The sequence below is a fragment of the Pezoporus occidentalis genome, unplaced genomic scaffold, assembly GCF_034315485.1.
Source record: "Pezoporus occidentalis ecotype Australia unplaced genomic scaffold, CSIRO_AGI_Poc_V1 ctg17, whole genome shotgun sequence".
In the NCBI taxonomy this organism is placed as follows: domain Eukaryota; kingdom Metazoa; phylum Chordata; class Aves; order Psittaciformes; family Psittacidae; genus Pezoporus; species Pezoporus occidentalis.
In genome coordinates, this window is record NW_026913531.1 from 1,572,975 (window position 1) to 1,595,325 (window position 22,351).

The following is a 22,351-nucleotide window of genomic DNA, read 5'->3' on the forward strand; positions in this document are numbered from 1 at the left end:
ATAGGCGTTTCACTGGAAATAACATGTCCATAAGAGAAAAATTACATATTCCATTCTATGGGAGGCACACGAAAAATAATACTCAAAACTCAGGGAGGTATGAATTTTTAGACATTTCCTCTTATGCTAAACTGGCTATAGGATCTTGTTCCACTTCTTGCAATTAAGAGGATAGCATTGCTTATTATTCTGCATTTTCTCTCTACCAGAAGGACTAACACTGTTCTTGAAATACCAGGCAGTGGGGCAGTTTACCAGTCTCAACATTTGTTTCTAACACATCTCCAAATTTTTCTATATGATACCCAGACTGGCTAATGGGACACTGCAAAACTTTTGGGAAAGTTTTTGTATAGGTTATCTTCTGTTACTGTGGAAACCCTATACAGGTAGCTAATGATTAAAGTAAAAAAAAAAAAAAGTGTAATGGGTACGAGGATTCTGCTTTATTGCTTCCTCCTTACTGTGACCAGTTTGGAGATCAAATTGGAGCACCTTGAACTGGACCAGAAATAAAACCCTAAAATAAGTTGTAAAATGTTGAAGTATCATTCAGAAAATTGAGTGTTCTAAAGATACTATAGACTACGTTTGCTTTTCATAAGTTACAGCATTCTGGTCTTAGTTAAGATCTGGAAAACAGGATCATATAGTTCTAATTCCAGTATTGTTATAAAAATGATCTCTACTTTTGCTCAGAGTCGCATTGCCTATGTACATGTATTTCCACATCTATTCAATTGGGATAATACCTATTTTCATACCTTCAAGAATTTTCTGAAAATTATAAGTATTTGTAAAGCACAATATTGAATGCTGCTGAATCTTTAAAATAGATGGGATGAACAAGAATAAGTCTGCTTATATAGCAATGTCTGAATTATTTACCTTTTTATTTTACTTTGGTTTTAATTTTTTAGCTTTCAGGATGTTATACTGTAACATGTTCCTTAACAAAAACAGAAATCAAAACCAAACCCAGATCCTGCTTTCTTTTCTGTTTGTCACTTTGCTTGAAGTTGCAAACTTGGATTGTTAAAACTGCAATGATATCTTGTTGTGGGGATTTTGGTGGTTTTTTTGTTAAACCTTTAAAATATTAATTTTATTGCTTGCAGAGAAATGGATGCTGCAAGGACACCTCTAAGTGAAGCAGAATTTGAGGAAATCATGAACAGAAATAGGGCAATCTCAAGCAGTGCCATTTCAAGAGCTGTATCAGATGCCAGCGCTGGTTAGTAAAACTTGATTAATGTGTTTGCTACCCAACTGGAAAGAGTTTATGGTTTCTCTGTTGGGAAACTGGCAGCCCTTGAAGCCATGTTTTCCTAAAAGGAGGCTGAATCTAGGTACAAACTATGACTGATTTTTGTACTGCGATCCAGGTAGTTTCTGAGAATGCCTTCTGAGTACTGATCTGGACAGTATCCTAATACTTGGTTCTACAGTAAATTATCTGGCTGGCTGTTGAAGAAGAGACTTAAAATGGTAATACTATTAGAGATAAAATTCATTGGTTTAATTTGCATCATTTTCTGATCATGATCTTCTGTCATTTTCAGGGGACTATGGTAGTGCTATAGAGACCTTGGTAACTGCAATTTCCTTAATTAAACAGTCCAAAGTATCTGCAGATGATCGCTGTAAAGTACTTATTAGCTCTCTCCAGGACTGCCTTCATGGAATTGAGTCCAAGTCTTATGGTTCTGGATCCAGGTAAAACTTTCCTCTTCCATCTGCCCTAACTTACAAAAGGGTGGGTGTAGTGCAGGACTAGTTCACAATGAAATTAAGTCGTGTACAAAGCTTAGTGATTTGCTGAGTTGCGCAAGAAGTGTGCAAGAACCAAATAGGGGTTTCCCTGAACTTAGCTGCCTTTTCATTAACCCTCTTCTCAAAACTGATCTGACTAGCTTAAACTTAACTTTTAGTTTTATTTGATATCCTTTCCTACATGGTACTCTTGCAGTTTGTAAACTTCAGAATTGAATTGTCCTTTATCAATTAAGAGACCCATAATTTCTTTTATAATTTGCTATTTAAAATTAAGATTGAGGATATTTGATTCCAGTTTTCATTTTGCCCAAAACTAGTTTTCTCCATACTAGTCACAGTAGGAATACACTTGAGCTGGGGGGGGAGAAAGCTGAGCAGAATGATTTTTGCTTGTGGTCCTTTGTCAGCCTAAAAATCTAGAGTAGGCAGATTTCAGATTCATGTGCTCTTCTATCTAGCGTAAATAAGACATAGGTATTTCTTTAAAAACATAAATAACACCCCTTTCAGTGTCAAGACAAACACTGAGGTTTTGTTTCATTAGGATAGTGTAGCAGTAGTGTAGTTGGCTCTGAATATTAAAAATGCAAAGACAGCTGGTTTTGGCAGTTCAGTGCACACATTAGCAGCCATGTCGTAGTGATCATTTGAGGTATGGTGTGTTCCCCCAGCTGATTTCAGCCCTCTCATCCTCTGTTCTGGCGATGTGCTTTTTTAGTGGCTCTGCATCTTGCTGTCTCTGAGTTCTCAGTCACGTCTTTTTATATCAGCTGTCTTTCATGTTATATACAGAAACATATCTGCATCACAGTGAACAGATGCTTCTCTTGTATCCTTTTTTGATCAAATCCATACTCATAATACAAAATTGGCATTTGGGTGGCTTGTGTTATGAATAAAAATTTAATGAAGTAATTTCTTTTAGAAGACGTGAGCGATCCAGAGAGAGGGACCACAGTAGGTCACGAGAAAAAAGTAGGCGCCACAAATCACGTAGTAGAGATCGTCATGATGACTATTACCGGGAAAGAAGCCGTGAACGAGAGAGGCATCGTGATCGTGACAGAGATCGTGACAGAGAACGAGACAGAGAGAGAGAATATCGTCATCGTTAAAGAAGGTGAGCATTTGTTTCATGTTTTTCAACTTTACTGTCTTAGTAAAAGTAACTACTTTGGGTTTGGGATTGTTTAGACCATTAATGTCTACATTTAAGTGGTCCTGCAGTATGTACTGAATCACTTTCTTCTTGCAGCATCTGACATGAATGTAGGTAAGTAACAACAGGTAACTGGTCTTGGGAGGGAGGGAGTATTTGTGTGGTTCTCTTGTGCAGTCTGCATGCTCCCTTTTTAATTTTAGGTTGTATTAATGTTTGCAGTTTTTTATGAAAGCAGTAAGCCAGACTAATATGTCTGCTCTTTTTGTAATCTTACAAGAATAAATGAAATTTATGGTTCTATTTCTTCCTAGTATTCTTAAATACTAAATTTGTATTTTAAAATCTCCTTTTGTAAGGACTGCAGCTTTTAGCCCTTCATATGTCATGTGTTATTTCAGTTTAGGGAACACGTGTACATACAGTTGCTGTCCTTGCACAAGTATGGCAGTGGGCTCTAGGGGGGTTTTGTTTGTTGGGTTTTGGTTTGGCTTTGGGTTGGTTTTTTAATTTCCCAGTGAGTTTTTCCCCAAATTCAGGAAATACAGACAGACTTTGCTCTTTATTCGATGAAATGTGACCAGCCAGTATCTTCTGTCTTCAAGCTAAATTCAGGTGTTATCTTTAGTAAGATTTACACCCAGTTGTTCCCAACCACCCTCTGTGATAGTAATTTTCTGAGGACTAGTTAACAAATGTATGACACAAGGATTGTTTCTTTTCTTGTTCACAAACTAATGTGTTCTTTTATTTCATATATCTGCATGCATCAACCCTCTAGATAGCTGCAAAGTAGCGGGCTTATTTCAGTGTACTGCTGAGGGCTTTAAAATACATAGAAATGTTCATCACATGTATTGTACCATTTTGGAGATTAGGAGTTCAAGGTACCCATGATTCCTTATATTTGACAATTGGAAAAAGCTATTAATTACTATTAACTACCTATTAGTTTCTCTGCAGTGGTCTTTTCTCTTTTTAAAACTTCACGCTACATCTGCACTAAAATTGAAGCTTGCAGACTTGCCTGTCTGCCAGACTTCCATTTCTTACATTTAGCTTCTGATTTAGTTTTCAGATTTGCATGTGGTATTTATTCAGGGAAGCTCATTTACAGAAGTTAGAGGAAAGTTTTCTAGAAATCACATAAAATGTAGTATCTTCCGAAATGAAAATATAATTTTGTATTATTTAAATATCAGATTTTTAGTCAAGCTTTTGTGTTACTGACTCCTCTGGGAAAGAACAAATTCTGATACTAAATGCTCCAGTCTGTTAAGTGTGTTGTTGTCTTGGGTTTATATACAAATAGGGGATACATGAAACAGTAACCAGCCTAAAGGAGGGCAGTCAAGGGCTTAAATAGCAAGGTGAAATGTGGCAGCTGAAATGAAGCTGGCAGTATATTTGTTAATGCCACTTTTTGTCATAGAAAATGGATTGGTAGAAATATTTCTGGAACTGCATAAAATAGAAACTGTGGTTCTTAACTGTGAAATATCAGAACATAAAAATAGAGATTTAACAAAAAGTAATTATAGTTTCTTTTGTTGACCTGGATTTTTACCTCTTACAATAAGCGAGTATTTGTGTTATTTGCAAACAGTTGTTGTTAACCATTGAGCTGGGTGCTGGATGTACTTCCAGACTGTTTCCTTCTGGTGGAGATGAGCAAGCCATACAAAAAATTGTTAATAACCTGGAATTTAAGATTAATTTTTTTTACCCATGGATGGCATACTTTATTAATCTAGCTTTCATTTCTGTGTGTTTAGCGTTGTGCATGTAGATGTGGCATTTGTTTGCCAAGTTACAGATTCCCTACCCTGTTACCCCAAGAAAAAAGGTATCAAATAGCATTAGATTGCATTTTATGATTTACAAAGCACAATTTTAAAATGAGACTGTGGTTTCAGTTTAGGTGGGACTTAATATATGCAATATCCTTCAACTTTGTTGTGTCCTGTGACTTCTCTTTCAGAGGGGTAACATAGGTAAGATTACCTTGTGCAAAGAAGAAAATAGGTCCTAGGAAGTTGATTTAAAGGGCAAATTTAGTATTTTGATCATAAATGAAAGCATTTGGTATATTCTTTTTAAAGTTAAGTTGTAAACATTTTGTCTTGTTGCCGTCTTAATGAAGAAGGGCTTTATTGTAGTTTTTGGTTTTATGTATTTATACACGCATACCCCAAAGAAATACAGTTATCTCCTGGTTTGTATGTTTCATTTTCACTAAGGTGTATGTTGCCATACATTTTTTGTTTTGTTCTTTACCTTGATTAATATTCATAATTGGATTTAACAGTCTCAGTCATTTAATAAATATCAGCAGAGCTGAAAAGAGTTACTCCCCGTATTACTGTGTTTTGCCAGATAACATGAAGTTGCCTCTGTGCCTGCCCCTATGAATGGCACCTATACTCCTTACTGTGTACCTGTAGTCATAACTGTGATACTGTACTGGCATTTTTTTAAAGTTTAGAAGGATTTTAAAGGTCCATTGTGAACATTTTTGTATACAGTGAAATTCAGTTTGTACTGTATTACATTTATAGAGATGGGTTAAATTGGAATAACTTACTAAATGTGTTTATAATAATAAACTCTATTAAAAATTAAAACGTCTAGATGTACCATAGCAGGTATTTACACTTCTGTTTGTACACTTCATTATTTAAAATCGTATTCTTGCAAGATTTTTGTGCCTTCACTTGAGTAAGGCTTTGTGTACGCTGATAATCCATTCCATAGAATTACTATATGCTTCATGTTTCCTTGAAACATCTTGCCTTTGCTTTTAGAAAGCCTGTAGGTATAAAAGAGAACTGGATATAACTCACATGTCTAACCTGTATTAGTCAAGAATACTAAGAACCTGATAGGATGATATTTAGAAAGATTAACAGCAAAATTAATGTGTACAAACAGAATAGTAATGTAACTTCATCAGCATGAGTCCTGACTCCTTTTTTTAGACAGATTTTTTCTTTTTTTTTTTTTTAGTTTAACTGATACTCAATGATGTATTTCTAGCTGATGCATTGTCCCAATCTTACTCTGTCTGAATTTCTATAACTGCTGAATGTTAAATTTTTCATTTTATGTTTTTGTTACTGGGTTGATTGATTATTTCCTATTTAAACTGGATTTGGACTGAATTGCAAAGACAAAACCACGACATTGTAACAGTTGATATGTATGTAGAGTGTGTACTCCATATTTCATGGTTTTCCTCTGATTTTTCTGCTCTCAAACCACTGTAAGCAAAATAATCTAAAGACTGAGGCTCATATGCTTTTTCAAAAGCTTCTGTCATCTCTCTCTGAAATAGTTCAAGCTTTGGAGAGGTCTAAGAAGTAACATGGTTGTTTGGTTTTGTTTTTTTGTTTGCTGTCTGTAGAAGTTGAAAAGGTACTGCTTGTTTAAGTAATACTCATTGTATTTTTGCTTGTATAAGTAGGAATTGTCCTGTAACAGTGTGTTAATGACCACTTAAACATCAAGTATGAAATTAGCCTTTTTAAGAAACTTGTAAATTAACAGGAAAAGGCCTACTTTTGTAAGTTAGTTTAATAATAAACTTCTGGTTAATAACAGAATTTTCAGTGAATCGTGCTAGCATTTTTCAAGACCTGGGTATACTTACCTGTCCAGGATTATTTCAGATCTTCTTAGTATTAAGCTGTTATGAATGTTATTTTCTTCATCTCTTTTGTAAAATGCATATTTTTCAGGAAGCACATATGTGGGGCTGGCACTATTCTATTGTATATAGAATTCCTCAGGGAAATAGTTCTTTGTGCAGCTGATTCAGTACCTGAAGTGCACCACAGAGTGAATGAGGCAAGCAGTGCCACTGTTTCATGTGCTGCTTAAAAACTGTTTTAAGACTGTTCTGGTGCTTTACAGAAATATAGAGTTCGTTGCTTAAGTATCAGTGACTTCTCTCATTTTCTTGAGGGTGAGATAAGATGACTCAAAAACCTGAGAATATGCTGTTTTCAAATGCATAACTGTAACTTTTATTAATTTTTTCCATTACCATGTTGCTGTTATTTGGTATCTTCTGAGGTGTTTTTAGACACACACATATATTTGTGTTCCCTATGTCCTGTGCTTTTTTTTTTTTGTGAAATCAGTGGTTTTGACAAATTTGAGCCGTGTGAAAGTTCCCCAAGAAACTTTAAGGCTTTACAGCATTTGAAATGGAAATTATTTGCAAGTGAAAACATTAGTTTGATGCAGTGTTCTCTAGAGATTAGAAAAAAAAAAAATTTCTTCCTTTTGCTCACTGTGGTTTGAGAACTAAGACTTGGTTTTATCCAAGAAAAAAAAAAGGGAAAGATACATGATATATCTTCATTTTTATGTTTTCCTGTGGCAGCCTGATCTACCTTTCTGTGTCTTCCTCATATATTAATGTGAAAGATATTGCTAATAATTCACATCTTTTTAACTTGTAAACCAAAAATTGAGTTTTCTGAACCTACCTCTCTTCATGAGTTATTTTTGGTGAATAGATGGGCTGAGATAGTAGGAAAAAGACATACTATGAATGAAACTAGTTGGGGAGCATTCTTTTTCTTCCAATGTAAATTGTTTATAAAATCAGGAAGTTATTCTGGTGTCAATCTTATACACTAAGATTGAACAAAGATACCAGGTAAGTACACTAATAATAGGGGAAAAATATGCAACTAATGGAACAAGGTACTAGTGGTGGCAAAATAGTCTGTACATGTATGGCGAACAGAATCGCATCTGTGTCTTGGCTTACATGCAGAAAAACAAATGTAGAGTCAAGATGGAAATTACTTCTTTCTCACTGTGTTATAGCTAAAGCATCACAGTATTTGGAGGTTTGTGATGTTCTGGAATGTAGGTTAAGCTAAAACAAGTTTTGGCTTTCAAGCTGATACTATTTTCTGTGGGATTTTTGCTTTGTGTATTTTTGTGTATAGAATAAAATGAAGAATTACATGAAGTAATTCTTAGGACGTGTTAGGATGTAGTCACAAATGTGTATCATTCATTCTACTGAAATGTGAATATGTTGGGAGATTGAAATTCAATCTCTGAAAATATCAGAAATTACACTATAACAAAACTCAACAGGTGTATGCACATACAGCTTTAAAGTACTGTGTATTTTTACACCTCTGAAAGCTGTTTAAAGCTTTTTTATGCTTATTTGGATAATTGGGATTAAAGGGGAAAAATAGAGTTGCTACTGCAAGATGCTTCACATATATAAGAAATCTATTGGATTTTGTAAGAGTCTGTCTTGGGGGGGAAGTTGCTCAAGTTGCATCTTGCATAAATACAAAAATGTTTGATCACTTAAGTTCGAGGCTATAATTTGTATAATGTTCTGGCATAAACTAACTTTTAAATGAGAAAATAACTATTAAACAGATAAGTCTGAAATTTGGGCTTTATTCATAGAAATGCTGAGAAACTGATTGCTGTATGGTGTTAAATTGTACAAACCTAACTCATGCTTGGGACCAATAGCTTATGTGAGCCTAGTCAGATGGAAAGGCAGTTGGAAAACAGCATTGCCAAGAAGTACTGACTAGAGATTTAACATTTTATTAAAGTTGTTTCTTACTTCAGTATTCTACTTGCCTGTAGAATACTGAAAAGGATTGATCGTAAAGGTATAATCCATACAGATCTATTTCTTCCTTTTGGAACCACAAAGGTTTCCAGTTTTGCCAAGATATACTGGCAGAATGCTTTGGAACCAAAACGTACACCACCTTGGATTTTAGTTGGTCATGTTGTTTAAATTAAGGTTCAGTATGGTACTGATCATTTTAGGAGCCCTATAATTATAAGTATTAATCCTAAATCCAGTTTACCGTTCATTCTTTAAAGTTCCTGTAGTTCCGTAACTACCCTTACAAATCTAGCAAATTCTTCCCAGGAACTGAATCTTTCCTATGCTAGCATTATAAATCATATATATGATGCTTTGGATCTGCTAACTGTCGCCACAGAAATGATAAAGATCCGTAATTCTTGCCACAGGAATTGTATGATGAGAGCAGCAAATTCTGATATGCAGTCTCACAGCTGTCATATACGTACTTTCTCCACTAAAAAAAAACAGATTCTCCCCTCTGTGCTAACTTATCTTGTGACTCTGAACACATCTTGTGGAGGCAGCACTTTGTCACTTTGCTACTAATTATTTTTAAAAGTATATAACAGCCATGGAAATTTTGGTCTTTTGGGGAAGGATCTTCCCTAAAAGTAGTTACTGGTTGATACATTTGGGATTTGAGAATAAAGTCTGTGAATAAGAAAGGAAATTTGAGTCGCTGCTTTGGATTTGGATTAATTTGCATGCGTACTTGTAGCATATAGAGCCTACCTGGTTATACATTGGTTTTCAAAGTTATGGTTATCGGTCACTTTGAGGCGAGGAAGAAGAAATGTGTCAATTGTTCATGCAAAAATTGAGTACTTTGTTTTCCCGACTGCTTTAAAATTACTAGTAGAAGACTATTTGACAGCTGTGACTGGTGCACGTTCATGAAATTGCTCCTCTAAATGTCTTGGTTCTCAAATGAACAGTTGAATGTGTTGGGTTTTTGAACAGTTTGATTTAAATTATTTTGAAAATATTGAATGTTGAGATTGTGGATTATTAATGAAATGAAGATAGGTAATTGTTTTGTAATGGAATTCAACTGAAATCCAGTGTATGGAATTATACCATCCCAAGTATCTTGTGAACTCTTAGTCATTTACTCTGAATAGTGCGGTTCCTTAATTTGCCAAAAGAGATGAGATTAGGAAGTAGGGCTTGAGTTTTTTTCCCTAGGGCAAGTAAGTGAGGAAACCTGCAAATCTATATTGTATTATTTGCAAAGTGGGTTCTTGTGATTAAACTGCGAGCGTGTATTTTTAGATGTGAAGCCCATCCTGCTTGCCATTAGTCTGAACATTTTCAAGTACTGGTATCAGCATCTGTGCACTTTTAAATGTTACTGAGCTGTGAGCCATCCACTTCATTATACAACCAGTGCATTATTTAAATGTGAGATCAGCTTAAAACTTCTGTAAGTGGGCAGGTAAAAATGTAAAGCTCTAGTTGTGGTAAAACTACCTTACATGCTTGCTTGTTTACTCTCACAGAATGCATACTTTAGGAAATGTTCTATATGAATGTTTCTGTCAGTCACAGGAATGGTAGCTGTTTCTCCCTTTATCATTCGATTCTTCAGCTGTGAAATATATCTTCTTTCAACTTTGTACAACAATATTGATTTTTCTTTTTAACTATTGTATTAGAAAACAGTTTCGTGCACAAACGAGTAGCTACTGCTTCTGGGTATTTTCTGTTAGTTTACGTTCTGGTGAAGTAGATGCACGACTTGTGTATGTATAGATAAGCCAACAATTTTCTGTGTATTATGAGGACTAGCAAAATCTACATCACAAATTTTGACACATTACAGCTGAAGGAAGAGGAACAGCGTGCAAGACAAGATACATTCTTCAAGGAAAGATGCTTGTCCAGCAGTTTGCTTCATGTGATTGAACTGAGCCTGTAAGGATTCATGGATAAAATGAACAGGAATAGATCTGAATAAAGCAAATCTGCATACATGGTAACCAGTAGCTCTTTTACTTTCTTATGTTGCTTAACTGTTTTATTTGAGGGAAACCTGTGTGATTTAAACCTTATAGCTTTTGCAACTTTATTACTGGTTATATACATTTGGCAATTATAATGTGCAAGCAATTGGAAAAAGTCAAGTAAATGCTTGTTTTTATAGTAGTTTGTTCATGTTAAATTGTTCATATGATGTCTGTACACAGCACCACTGATTACAGTAGATGTAGTGTTGTAATAAACTGTTTAATGGGGCTGATGTGTAAAGCTGTTCAAGTTATTTGATGTTTACACCTCAGGGAAAGTCTTGTGTTCAGCAATATTTAAAGATAATGTTACAATGAAAACGTTGATGCTGTTTTTAAAAACATTGCAATAGTTCTTGCATATGCCTCCACCTAATCTTGCATTCAGTGAGTTAAACATACTAATGTTGCTCTCACACATTCAGTTTTGATATGAAAATAGGTGGTTACATAAAATCTTCAAACCTATTTTTGCTTTCTAGCAGTGTTTACCTAGGTGGCTTGTGAGTTTGCTGAGTGAGATATAAAACTGTAAAAACTGCAGCTCTTTGTGGCCTGTTTTGAGGAGAGGTGGTCCCAGGATTGCGAATTTCTGTCATACAGCCTTGATCCTGATTGACACTAAAGTTAATATAAACTTAAACTGTTCACATGAACTTAAACTGTCCATAATAAGGGGTGGAAAGGTTAGGTTTAAAAAACAAAACCAAACCCTGCAGTTGTTTACAGTTTTATAGTAGTAGTGCTTGCGTTTGTTCCCTGTCCACCCCCAAGGCTGTAGCAGTCTGTACATAGTTGTATATTAGAAATGTGACAGAAGAAACAGGATGCTTCCATTTTTCAGACTTTATGGGTTTGGTATTTTCTTAATACTTCGGGGTTTATTCACACATGCATATACAAGAAAAGGTACACTTGTATGTCCTTGTTAAGTGAAGTGACGGGCAATATTTAAATGTCTTAGCAAAAAGTGGTGCTAATGGCATCTGTCAGATGAGGTTTTGTAAATTTACCTAAAAACAAATTACTGGAGCTCGCAGTGAAAGTTGACTTCAAATTTAAGAATTGGTTTGAAATTAAATTGTGACATGCAAGCAAACAGAAAGTTCCTTTAAGTTTCAAAAACTTAGTATCTGGCAGCCTTGCACAAAGGCTTACTTCTAGTCTGTTCTAAATCGTTATGTGGCAGATATATTCTTGCAGTTTTCTCTTATTCAAATAGCTGCACTTGGATGTTTTAAGTTAAGTTTCAAGACCTCAGATGGCTTTAAGAGGCAACTCTTAGACAACTCTTGAGCTCTTTTTTTACCAATTTTGAAGATTTTTATAGCTGACCTAAAATGTTAACCCTGTTCGGGAAAGCACTTAAATCAGTTTGGTTTTCCAGAGCATTTAAAGTGTGTGCGTACATTCCATAGATTTCAAGGAATGTAAACATACGCTTTAAGTACCTTCTTTGCATACATCAGTGATTTTTATGCTTTACTGAGTTGGGACCAGTAGCCTGTGCAACTGCGGAAATTTTGCGTAAGTCTAAAGTGCTCTAATATTTTTGTCACCTATCACTCAGCCAGGTTTCCTGCAGCCAGGTTGATGCTGTTGGACTTGGCTACAGCTTCAGACTCTTTTCCCCCACTTTTTTTCTCCCCTAAATTGTGTACCTCAGTTCCTCATGCATGGGATCACTGGTGTTTATTGAACTATTTGCTACTGAGAAGATATTTGACATGTTTAATCCTGTTTGGAAATGAAAACTGCCTTTTAAAATTTTGTAAAACTGAAAGTTGTATCAAACAAGTCATGACTCATTTCCTGCGTTTTGTGAATTGGTCTTGGTTACAAACAGTACTGTTGTAACTTTTTTTTTCTTTACTTAAAAACATTGTTTACTGCTATGTGTAATAAGTTTAAGGAAGAAATAACCTGCCTGTAGCTGATACGTGAGGAGTAGCTAATACTGGAGAGGCAGCAGGTAAGTAATGTTCCATTGCATAGATACATTAAATCTTAAAATAAAAAAATAAATGCATAAGCATTTTATGCAGGAACTAATATTTTACTCCACATTGAAATAGATTTAAGGAGACTGTTACTCGTTTTATGCAGTGTAATTTCTCACTTGCATACAGATTTCCATTGCTGGCAGTGGAAATAGCAGGGAGGGAGTAGCAGGGGGGAAATAACATAAGTTAAACTGAGTGTTCGTTGTGACTTGAAGGATGAGATCCCCATATTTAGCCCCTTATTTCTGCCTGTTCTGAATACTTAGGTTTAACCGATAAATTTACTGTGTTGCAATTTAGATAATACTCTCTTGTTATTCTGAGTTTCATTTGTTAGAATTTTTTTAATGAATCAAAAAATGTACAGAAAAAAATCCAAAGACCCTGATAGACACCAAAAAGGAATATGCCTAATGCACATCGTGTATAACTGGATCTGTAGTAGAATTTTTACTGGGTTTTGATTTACTAAATGTTGCTAGCAATTTCCTGTGCACGCTCAGGAAATAGCAGTTTGGTAACTTACGGGCTGGTGATGATGCCATGATGGCTACTGCTGTGCTCTTTGATATTTGTTCAGTGGTGTTTCACCTCTTTTTTTGCTGATGAAAGGACAAAGTTGTCTGTGAGGAAATACTGTATTTCTTTCAAATACTGATTTTTATAAGTAATGTTGAAAATACTATCTTAAGGCTGTGTCCTTTACCTTGAAAGACAAAACCAACGAGTAGTGACTTAGGGGTGCTTTAGCAACAGAAACTGTTTTTCTGGAGGTTCTTCTTTTTTTTTTTTTTTTTTTTGAAGTAGAGGGTTGGGTTTGTTTTTTTTTTTTTTAAGTAAGATTTCTACTGGACTACGTATTTTGACAGGTCAAAAATACTTCTTCAGAAGGACAACATACCATTTTTGAAACTGGCTTTTTTCCCCTCATTCCCTTTTTGCTTTCTGTGCCAATAATTTTAGTTCCGATTTGCATTTTGAAAAACATTTGTCAGAACTTTGACATTTTATTTACAGCGTGGCTTATATGCTTGGATAGCTGTTGGTTTTGTTACAAGCAAGATACCTTATTAAATTTAGGCATTAGCTTGAAATTCTTGTTTTATTTCTTTACAAGGAGTGAGTGCTTTCTGGTTTTGTTCCTTTTGAAATTGGTGAAGCTTAGTTTTTCTAACCAATTTTTTTACCTGATTGTTTAGTTGCCTATTCAAACCCTTGTAAATGTTTTCGTAGTTCTGTGTGGATAATTGGAGATTTACATGTTGTACATACTTGTCATCTATATTTTTAGTAAAAATACATGGCATTCTTTATAGAAATACCTAATTCCTGATTTCCTTTTCTTATCCACTTACTCTCTATATACAGATTAATCAGACTTTACTCCTATTTTTATTTACAGAATTTTATACATAGACTCTTAACATTATCATTGGTTCTTGTGTAAACTGAGATACAGCCTTAAAATTTCTAACATAATGCTCATTAAGATGCTGTTAGTCATGTAGATTCAAATATAAAACATGCATGTTTAAGACTGGTACTCTTCAGAGATCCACGACACTAAATTGCTTCTGCTTTGAAATGGTAACCTTTCAAAATCTTATGTAAGGAAGGCGCAGGTCAGTGTGCATATACTTAAAGAAAAGTAAATTCTTTGCAAAATAAATATTTTTGATGTAGGAAAGAAGCAACATTGATTTGCTCAGAATTTATATTTAATTTTGGTAATTGTACAGGTCTTAAACATAATGGTTGCAGCGTGCTCATTAGTCGTGATGGTTATGCAGAAATAGTGTCTGTTACAACTATGATGCCTTGCAGTTAATGTTGCAGGCAGGCTTGGGATGGGCGGAGGTGGTCTGGTGTTTCGGGGGTTTTCTTTGGTTGCTTTTACTTCCCTCACTCACCTGCCTTACCATAGCCCCCCCCCCCAAATTGAGATCTGACATGTAGTTTTAGATTCACTTTGGCTTTAGAGGACAAATTACTAAGGAGTATTTTGGAGCATGGAAGTTCCTCAATTTGATGTTCTCGTAAGATTTTTTTTTTTTTCCATGTTGGACAAAATACGATAAATCATCTCATTCTATTTGCACGTTATGCACTTGTTAGTTCTTGAATCCTTTCTGGAGCCCCAGTTATTGCAGTGGGTTCTAGGTTCTGGTATGACCTATGCCTGTGCTTAAGTACTTTAAACCTTCTTTGGAGATACATTAGTTTTAGTGAAGTCTCTTGAAAATATTAAACATTATACCTTTGATCCCAATAAAATGGAGCATTTAAGTTGTAAAAATTCCCATCTATTCATTCCATGTAATGTGATTTTTTTACATGACTTAGTGCTAACACTTTGGAATATATCCAGCTAATAAGACTTTGGCCTCACCCTCTTGTATACTGTATTTTGTAATAGAAAATATTTTAAACTGTGCATATTACTATTACATTATGAAACAGACATTACCTTGATCTTCAAGTGTAAGAAAAGGAGTAATGTGTGTGCTTTTATAAATACAAGTGATTGCAAATTCAGTTTCCTTACTACTGCAGGCATCCTTTTTTAAAAATAAAATCAAATATATATATAAAAAAAAGGCAAAAAAAAAAAGCTCCAAGTGTTTTAAAGGTGAAATACATTCCTGTTTGGTAAACCTAAATGTTTTTATGACTGTTGCCAGCACTGCTGAATTTCTAAACAAAAGGCTGTATTGTCTTCCTGAATGAATTTGTACCATTCATTCCATTTCCCAGTTCCCATTTTGCACAAGGATGTCTTGAGTAAGCTATTCAAGAAATGGTTTTGAAATACAGGAGGGGGACTTGTCTGAGTTGGAATGCAGAATGTAAGGAAATGGATGCCTGTCAGAATGCCTGACTCCAAAGGATTTTTTTATATGTGTGTATATATATATACACACACATATATATGAAAGAGTTTCCTGATACTGGCAGGCCAAAGAGTCTGTTGAATGCTTGAGTTTCTGGAGACCTGTATTTCTCAACAAGGTAAGATGGTATCCTGGAAAATGTGGGGTTTAATACGTTTTCAGCAGAGGTACTTAGTTAATAAGTTTAGGGATCATTTCATCTTTTTTAGATGTTATACTTGAAATATTGCACAACTTTTAGCTTTCATGGGTTTCTTTTTTTTCAGCCTTTAGGAGACTGTTAAGCAATTTGCTGTCCAACTTTTGTGTTGGTCTTAAGCTGCAATAGTTTACCTTGTATTGAAGAAATAAAGACCTTTTTTTATTAAAAATACTTTGTCTGTCTTCATTTCAGCTTGTTTAATATCTTCGCAGCGTTCATGATTGTCAGTCTTTTCAGATTTTCAGACGTTTAAACTTACAGCAGGGACATTCTAATGTAGTTATAGCTAGATTCTGTGCTTTGATTGTTTCTGAATCTAGAAATAGTTTTATTCATATTAGCTCTTGTCCTCATCTGGTCTCTAAAGACTTTTTGCAGAGTTTAAAATTATTGATAACTGCAGATGTTCTTGATTGTTTGCTCGCTAGTGATGGTAAAACTTCCTGTTTTAATCTGGCTTCCTGAGTTGACTAAACCTGCCAAACATTCATCATTACAAAGTATGTGTGTTAAACACAGCAGTGTTAAAGCAGCTCTATAGCAGATTGAACTGTTGTCAGCTCATCTCACACGACAGTTGGTCTGGGACCAATGACAGTATCCACGTTACACTGATTTTGAAACTGCTTTGGGCACTGGGGTTTCATGGGCAAGTGTTTTAGTCTGCTGCTAAATCAGATCATTGTATTGTATAGAGCAGAATCTCAGAATGGTTTAGACTGGGAGGGACATTAAAGCTCATCCAGTTCCAACCCCCTTGCCACAGACAGGGACACCTTCCACCAGACCAGGTTGCTCCAAGCCCCATCCACCTGGGCTTGAACACTGCCAGGGATGGAGCATCCACAGCTTCTCTGGGCAAATACAAAAAAATATATCTGTATTTTATATACAGAAGGTCATTAGCATTGTCATATTGTGCCCTACTACTGGCAAACTCTATAATACTTGTTGAAATTGATTTACTGTAGCACAGAATAAGCTATATCCATTGTACCATCTTATATTATTGGTACCATTTTACAGTGTTACTGGCTCAAACTTTTCTCTGTGATGAGCCACCAGCATTTGGCAGTGTGAGATCATGTGAGGGCACTGGTTGGTTTGTTGGTTGAGGGGAAAAAAAATCTCTAATCATTATAGCTTCAGAAGTGTGAAATGCAGTCTGATTGGCTTGGAAACCCACAACATTAATGAGTTTATTTAAACCTGATTTGTGAGTGAATTAAGGTGGCTGATTGTGCAGATGTGTTTAGAATAAACAAAATGCTTATTAGAAAATTAACTTGAATTTCATTGGCTAGTGCTCTAAACTTGTACTAAAGAAAGTAAAATTCACTTGCTCTAAAGGGCTTAGCATGGTAAGCAAGCAACAGGATAGCAAAACTGACTTGGCCACCGATTGTTTACTGCACTGTGTCTGAATTTCATGGTTGATGAGTGTTTAATGACATGGCTTCACTGACTGAGAGAAGGAGTAATCAGCTGTGTCTGGGGGTCAGGGCCCTTTAGGCTTCTTTCTAGGTGGAGAACAGAGGGAAATGATTGCTAACTCTTGACTTTAAGTATCTTGTTGGAATTTTCCTCCAGGTTAGGTTGTTCAGCAGTTCCCATTGGTGAATGGGAGGGAATTGTAAAGCATCCTGCCCCGAAAACATAGAATGTACACTCTTAAGGTAAACACAGTGAGGATTCAGTAGGACATGGATGAATTCATTGTGTCAGCACAGGTCAGCCTAACCAGGATGCCAGATCATCAAGGTGTGATTTGAAATGGTATCAGAAGAATGAGGAAGGTAAGCACTACTGGGAGGATTGGGGGGGGGGCAGGGCAGGAGTGTTCTTCCGTGTAAGCTCTCTGGGGAAAAATACCATCCTTTATAATGCTTATGAGAACTATTCCATGCTCAATTTTACGTGCAAGAACCTTGCGTCCAACCCTTTTCAGTGTCTTCTCAATAGCTGCTGCAGATTAAAAGGCCCAGAGGCTGAGATGAGCTGGAGATCCTGCTGGAATCCAGGCTTCTGCAGAAGATTGTTCTTATGTGTTCCTACAGTGTCTCACTGGTGCCAAAGCCTCTGTGCCACCTCTTGGCTGCAGGCTGACTGGCCTTCAGAAGACAGTGCTAACCCTTCCCATCTACCCTGACCTCTGAGGACTGCAAGGAAAAATGGCAAAACCAGAATGACCCACACTAGGATAAACCTGTTCCTGAGCACAGCCTGTACTTGGCTGAGTACCTGTGTGACCCTCAATACTGACTGGCAGCTTCCTGGGAGGAGAGAGTGGTAGAAGGCATGTGTGAGGTATAGCAGGGGAGCCTAAAACAGTCACCTGTATGAGCCATGTGTTCTTACACCAGCTGCAATTGATAGGAGATTTCTGGACTGTAGGAACTGTTTCTGTGAGGTAGCTCTGGAGTTCTTGTGCAGATGTTCTGCTGTAGGGTTTGCATTCCAGGCAGTGGCACAGCAGAGTCACCAGGATATCCTTCTGGAAAGAGAAGTCTTCTCTTCTGCTGCTGTTGCACCCGAAGCCTCACTGAAGGTACTGCTGAACTTCCTGGCATCTTTTTTCATTTCCTGTCAACAGAGGAGTGTTCCTGGTTGGGGAGAGGCTTTAGTGTTTTAAATCTGTCTTTATGGAAATGAAAGACACCTAAGCACTTGCTGGAAAGCATACATTGAGTAAGCGCTCAGAAATGTCCCTTTTGACCCTTGTTATGTTCAGGGTGGGGAAGAGACTCTCAGGTTCACAGTATTCGTGCTGTTCTCTGTCCTTCATGCTATTGCAGCTGGTCCAGGGGAGATGGTAAGTTGCAAAAGAGGAGCAACAGAAAGCAAATAGCGAAAATCAGCGAAGTCTGTATGAAGCTGTGAAAGGTAAGTTTGTCCAGTGGAGACTGAGTAAAGTAAACCGTAGGTGCATCTGTAGCTCATGATCACAGAGATTTTACAGACATTACAAGGAAATCAGATGCAGGCAGCTGAGTGTCTTTATAACCAACTTAACCTGAAATGCTAGACTATATCATAATGTGCCAGGCAAGGAAATGCTGGTTTTATCATTTTTGGGCCAGAACCTCTGTTTTGCATTGGGAACTAGCTGTGTCCTCTGGAAGGCCAGTAGCATCACACTCTCAGAAATCAAGTAGTCAACTGAGAAAGGATGTTTTCCAGGTTAACCTCTGCATTTTCCAAAGATAACCACCCAGTAGCATAGCGTATTTATTAAAAGAATGTAGTCTGCACACTCAGCACCTCTCACAGTTTGTTGGCATGCCCTAAAGCACTTGAAGCATGACACTACTTAACATTCTGAATGGATCTTGGCTAACAACAGATTATTCCAAACATAGTTAATAATTTGACTACTTGATGCTCATTCATGCTTTATGAAAGCAGGTAAGGCAGCTGCTGCTCTGGAGAGTGTCTCGTAAGAGGTGGACAGATTAACCAGGGCTGCATGAGGAAGAAAATGTATCAGTCACATTGAATGTTTATCTGTTTTGCCTCTTAGAAGATACAAAAGCAAGTGATGACTTCTGAAAAATATAAGTAAATGGCTGGAAGTGGGGAGGCGACAAGCCTGCTCCATATGCAGGAAAAGTAACTCGTTGGGAGATGCATAGAAGAGGCAACAAAGAGGCTGAAGTGAAAATTGGGTGAGAATGGATTCCCTTTACTGAACAGGAGATGATGGAAGGGGTTTGTGGAAGGTACAGAAGCTCTTTGATGGAAGTGGCAGCCAGGGAAGAGAGCAGGTTTATTTTCAAGGATGTCACAGACTGTGAGGTTCAGTGCTGTCCTGTGGCTGAGGCAGGGAGAAGGACTGGAGCTAAATGGAACATGTTGGGGTTTCTTGCTTTGCTGAACAGATTTTGCTGGTTAAGTGTGAGCTGGCAGTCAGAGAGAAAATCTTTTATACGTGTAATAACATAGAAAACAGCGAGATGCTGTTCAGCCCATGCTTTTAATGCTGAGACACAAAGTATATGGTAGTCAAGGAACTGATCATTAAGTTTTTCTACCTTTCTTACTCTGCTGTTTTCTACTTCCAGAGAGATGGTGTGAAAAACAATTGCAGACCACTTTTATTTGTAGAAGCAGGTCTTTTTGCTGCAGGTAGAAGGTTGCCATCCTTTTTAATTATCTGAACCTGTTTAGCATCTCTTCTGAATGATGAGGAGAAAATTGTTTGTGCTCTGCTGCCCATCAGATCGCAGTAACTGCAAGTCTTGTAAACTTTGTGCCCTTTGTGTGAGAAATAGAGGAAATTAATTTCTTCTCAAACCGGATTTCCCAATTTGATAACCCAATATGGGGGTGTTTTAAAATATATATATGTCTGAACACTTGTTCCAGAGCACATGGATATACTTTACACTGGCACTCACTGAGTAGATTTTAGCCCGTATATTGCTAATGCTGAAGCCAGCGCCCCCCCCCCCCCGCGTTCTGTCACACAAGGAAGGGTATGGTGCAATGTGCAGAATTGATGTGAAAGGGTATTCTCCTGCCATCTAGTGGCATAAAGCCACTCCTTTTTGCTTAATTCACAATCTCATTAATTGTCTGCGATCCTCTTTTATCTAATTACTGTGCTATCCACACCTTGGCCATTTATCCCACATAACCAGATCCATTCTGAGCTTTATCAGCAGAACCAGATATGATAATCCCCACCTGCCCTAAATTTAAGATGGCAGTTGCTTCTTCCCTTTTTTTCCCACAAAGTAAAGAGGCATAAGTATTTTTTTTTGTCCTTGCTGTGACACCTTATGAAAAAGTCCTTGTTTCTTGCCTTACTTTCTACTTATTATTTTGAATGCCTTTCAAGTGTGCTGCTCTTAAATTGCTGTGTTTTTTTGTATAATATGCTAAGAAGCTTTTCCTTGACACTGGAAGATACTATTCACACAGGCAGAGAACATGTTGGCTGTAGTTGAAGACACCTCCAAACCTGGCAGATCATAGAACAGTTTGGGTTGGAAGAGACCTTAAAGCTCCTCCAGTTCCACCCCCCCTGCCACGGGCAGGGACACCTTCCACTAGAGCAGGTTGCTCCAAGCCCCTGTGTCCAGCCTGGCCTTGAACACTGCCAGGGATGGGGCAGCCACAGCTTCTCTGGGCAAGCTGTGCCAGTGTCTCACCACCCTCACAGGCATGAACTTATTCCCAGTATCTAATCTTACCTTCCCTCTGTCAGTTTAAAATCATTCTCCCTTGCCCTGTCACTACAAACCCTTGTAAAATGTCCCTCCCCAGATTTCTTGTGGGCCCCCTTTAGGCACTGGAAGGCTGCTCTAAGGTCTCCCCGGAGCCTTCTCCAGGCTGAACAAGACCATGAGTGGGTTCCTGTGTGGAACACGCAGCATTCACCTCTGAAGGAGCAGCAAGCTCTACAAAGCTATTGTACTTCAGAATGGTTAAACTGATGCTTAAAAGTAATTTCTGAAGCGTGCTGGTATCCCCTTTCCCTGTTTAGCCATCTACTTTTTGACTGACGGGCAGCCGCCCTCACCATCACTTACAATCCTCAGACTGTGCTTCACTTAAAAATGTGTCTCTGCCAGGATGTGTTACAGCTCCACACTGGTGGGAAGGGATGAAAACAGAGGCCATTCATCCCAAACAGAATCCTATTCATGGCTCAAGCTGTAAGGGACTTGGGCTCCCACCTCAGAAAGTCATTTGGAGCCTGTGCATAATTAAAACTACATTCGCTTTCCTCGGCCATTTAGCCTGGAATCTTTGCAAGATGTAGGTCCGCACCTCCTCTTTTCTTAAAGACCCATAGTGTAAAGGTAACGGAAACTGTGAATAGTGCAGAATGGCCAACAGAGCCCTGCAGGAGGAACTGCAGGAAATAATATTGAAACTGTGCAATGGCTTCTTTTTTAACACATAAATTATTTTGAATGAAAAGGGTCAGGGAAGGCCAGTGTTTTATTGGCAGCTATAAAAAGCTGTATTTTGAGTTTCTCTGCGTTAGTGTAAATGCTCCATCATGATGAAAGCAATCTGTTGGCTGGCCTCCATCTCAGCTGGGGCCCGGGAACATTTCCTTGGTGTTTCCTTCACAGTGGTAACAGTATGATACTTCAGAAAAATAATGGGCTGGGGTGTGTGTCAGGTGGGATCCCTACTGTGCCCTCCTAATTTTAAGTTATCCCCTGCCTGTTCCATTTAGTTATAATTTTATGGCTTTTACTCAGAATTAATTTAGAAATAAAACTCTTAAATCAGCCCATCCAAAGAACATGGCCAAGCTGAAGCCAAGCTGCTTACTTCTGTACAGCCTTTTTCAGGCCTTTACTACTGCTCTGACTGATGCCTCCCAGGTAGATGCTTACGTGCAGTTCATTACATCTTTGCTTCTCTGCAGTTTAGTCAGAACTGCCAGATTAGATGGGAACATGTAGTCAGGAATTTGCTAGCTCCAAGGCAAGATCTTCCTTTTTAATGATGATGCTTGTGAGCTTTTAGCTGTGTGTCAATGTGGAATAAGGGAATGTTTTCAATACCCAAGAAAAAGAGGGGCGCTTTTCAGCACAAGGGGAGTTGTCACACCTACAAAGTAAAGGATGAAGTCCCAAAGTGTCATATAGCTTTGGGATCTGAAAGATGGTCAGAAGCTGTTTATTTGGCATCTTTAAATACA

At 37.3% G+C, this 22,351-nt stretch overlaps 1 protein-coding gene across 5 annotated transcripts in view; it reads left to right on the forward strand.

Annotated features, from left to right (window-relative positions):
• CPSF6 (cleavage and polyadenylation specific factor 6) overlaps window positions 1–15,191 on the forward strand; it is a 34,426-nt gene extending 19,235 nt beyond the window's left edge. Inside the window, exons 7-11 of one of the 5 annotated variants that reach the window (XM_062613701.1) lie at window positions 5–97; window positions 1,119–1,234; window positions 1,563–1,716; window positions 2,702–2,896; window positions 3,032–3,590. In XM_062613701.1, the coding sequence (XP_062469685.1) occupies window positions 5–97; window positions 1,119–1,234; window positions 1,563–1,716; window positions 2,702–2,891 (553 nt within the window). In that variant the 3' untranslated portion in view covers window positions 2,892–2,896; window positions 3,032–3,590. Of the gene's footprint in view, window positions 1–4; window positions 98–1,118; window positions 1,235–1,562; window positions 1,717–2,701; window positions 2,897–3,031; window positions 3,591–10,407 lie in introns of those variants that run through there. The other 4 variants (XM_062613700.1, XM_062613702.1, XM_062613703.1 and 1 more) reach the window with 4 other exon arrangements.
• The last annotated feature ends 7,160 nt before the right edge of the window (window positions 15,192–22,351 follow it).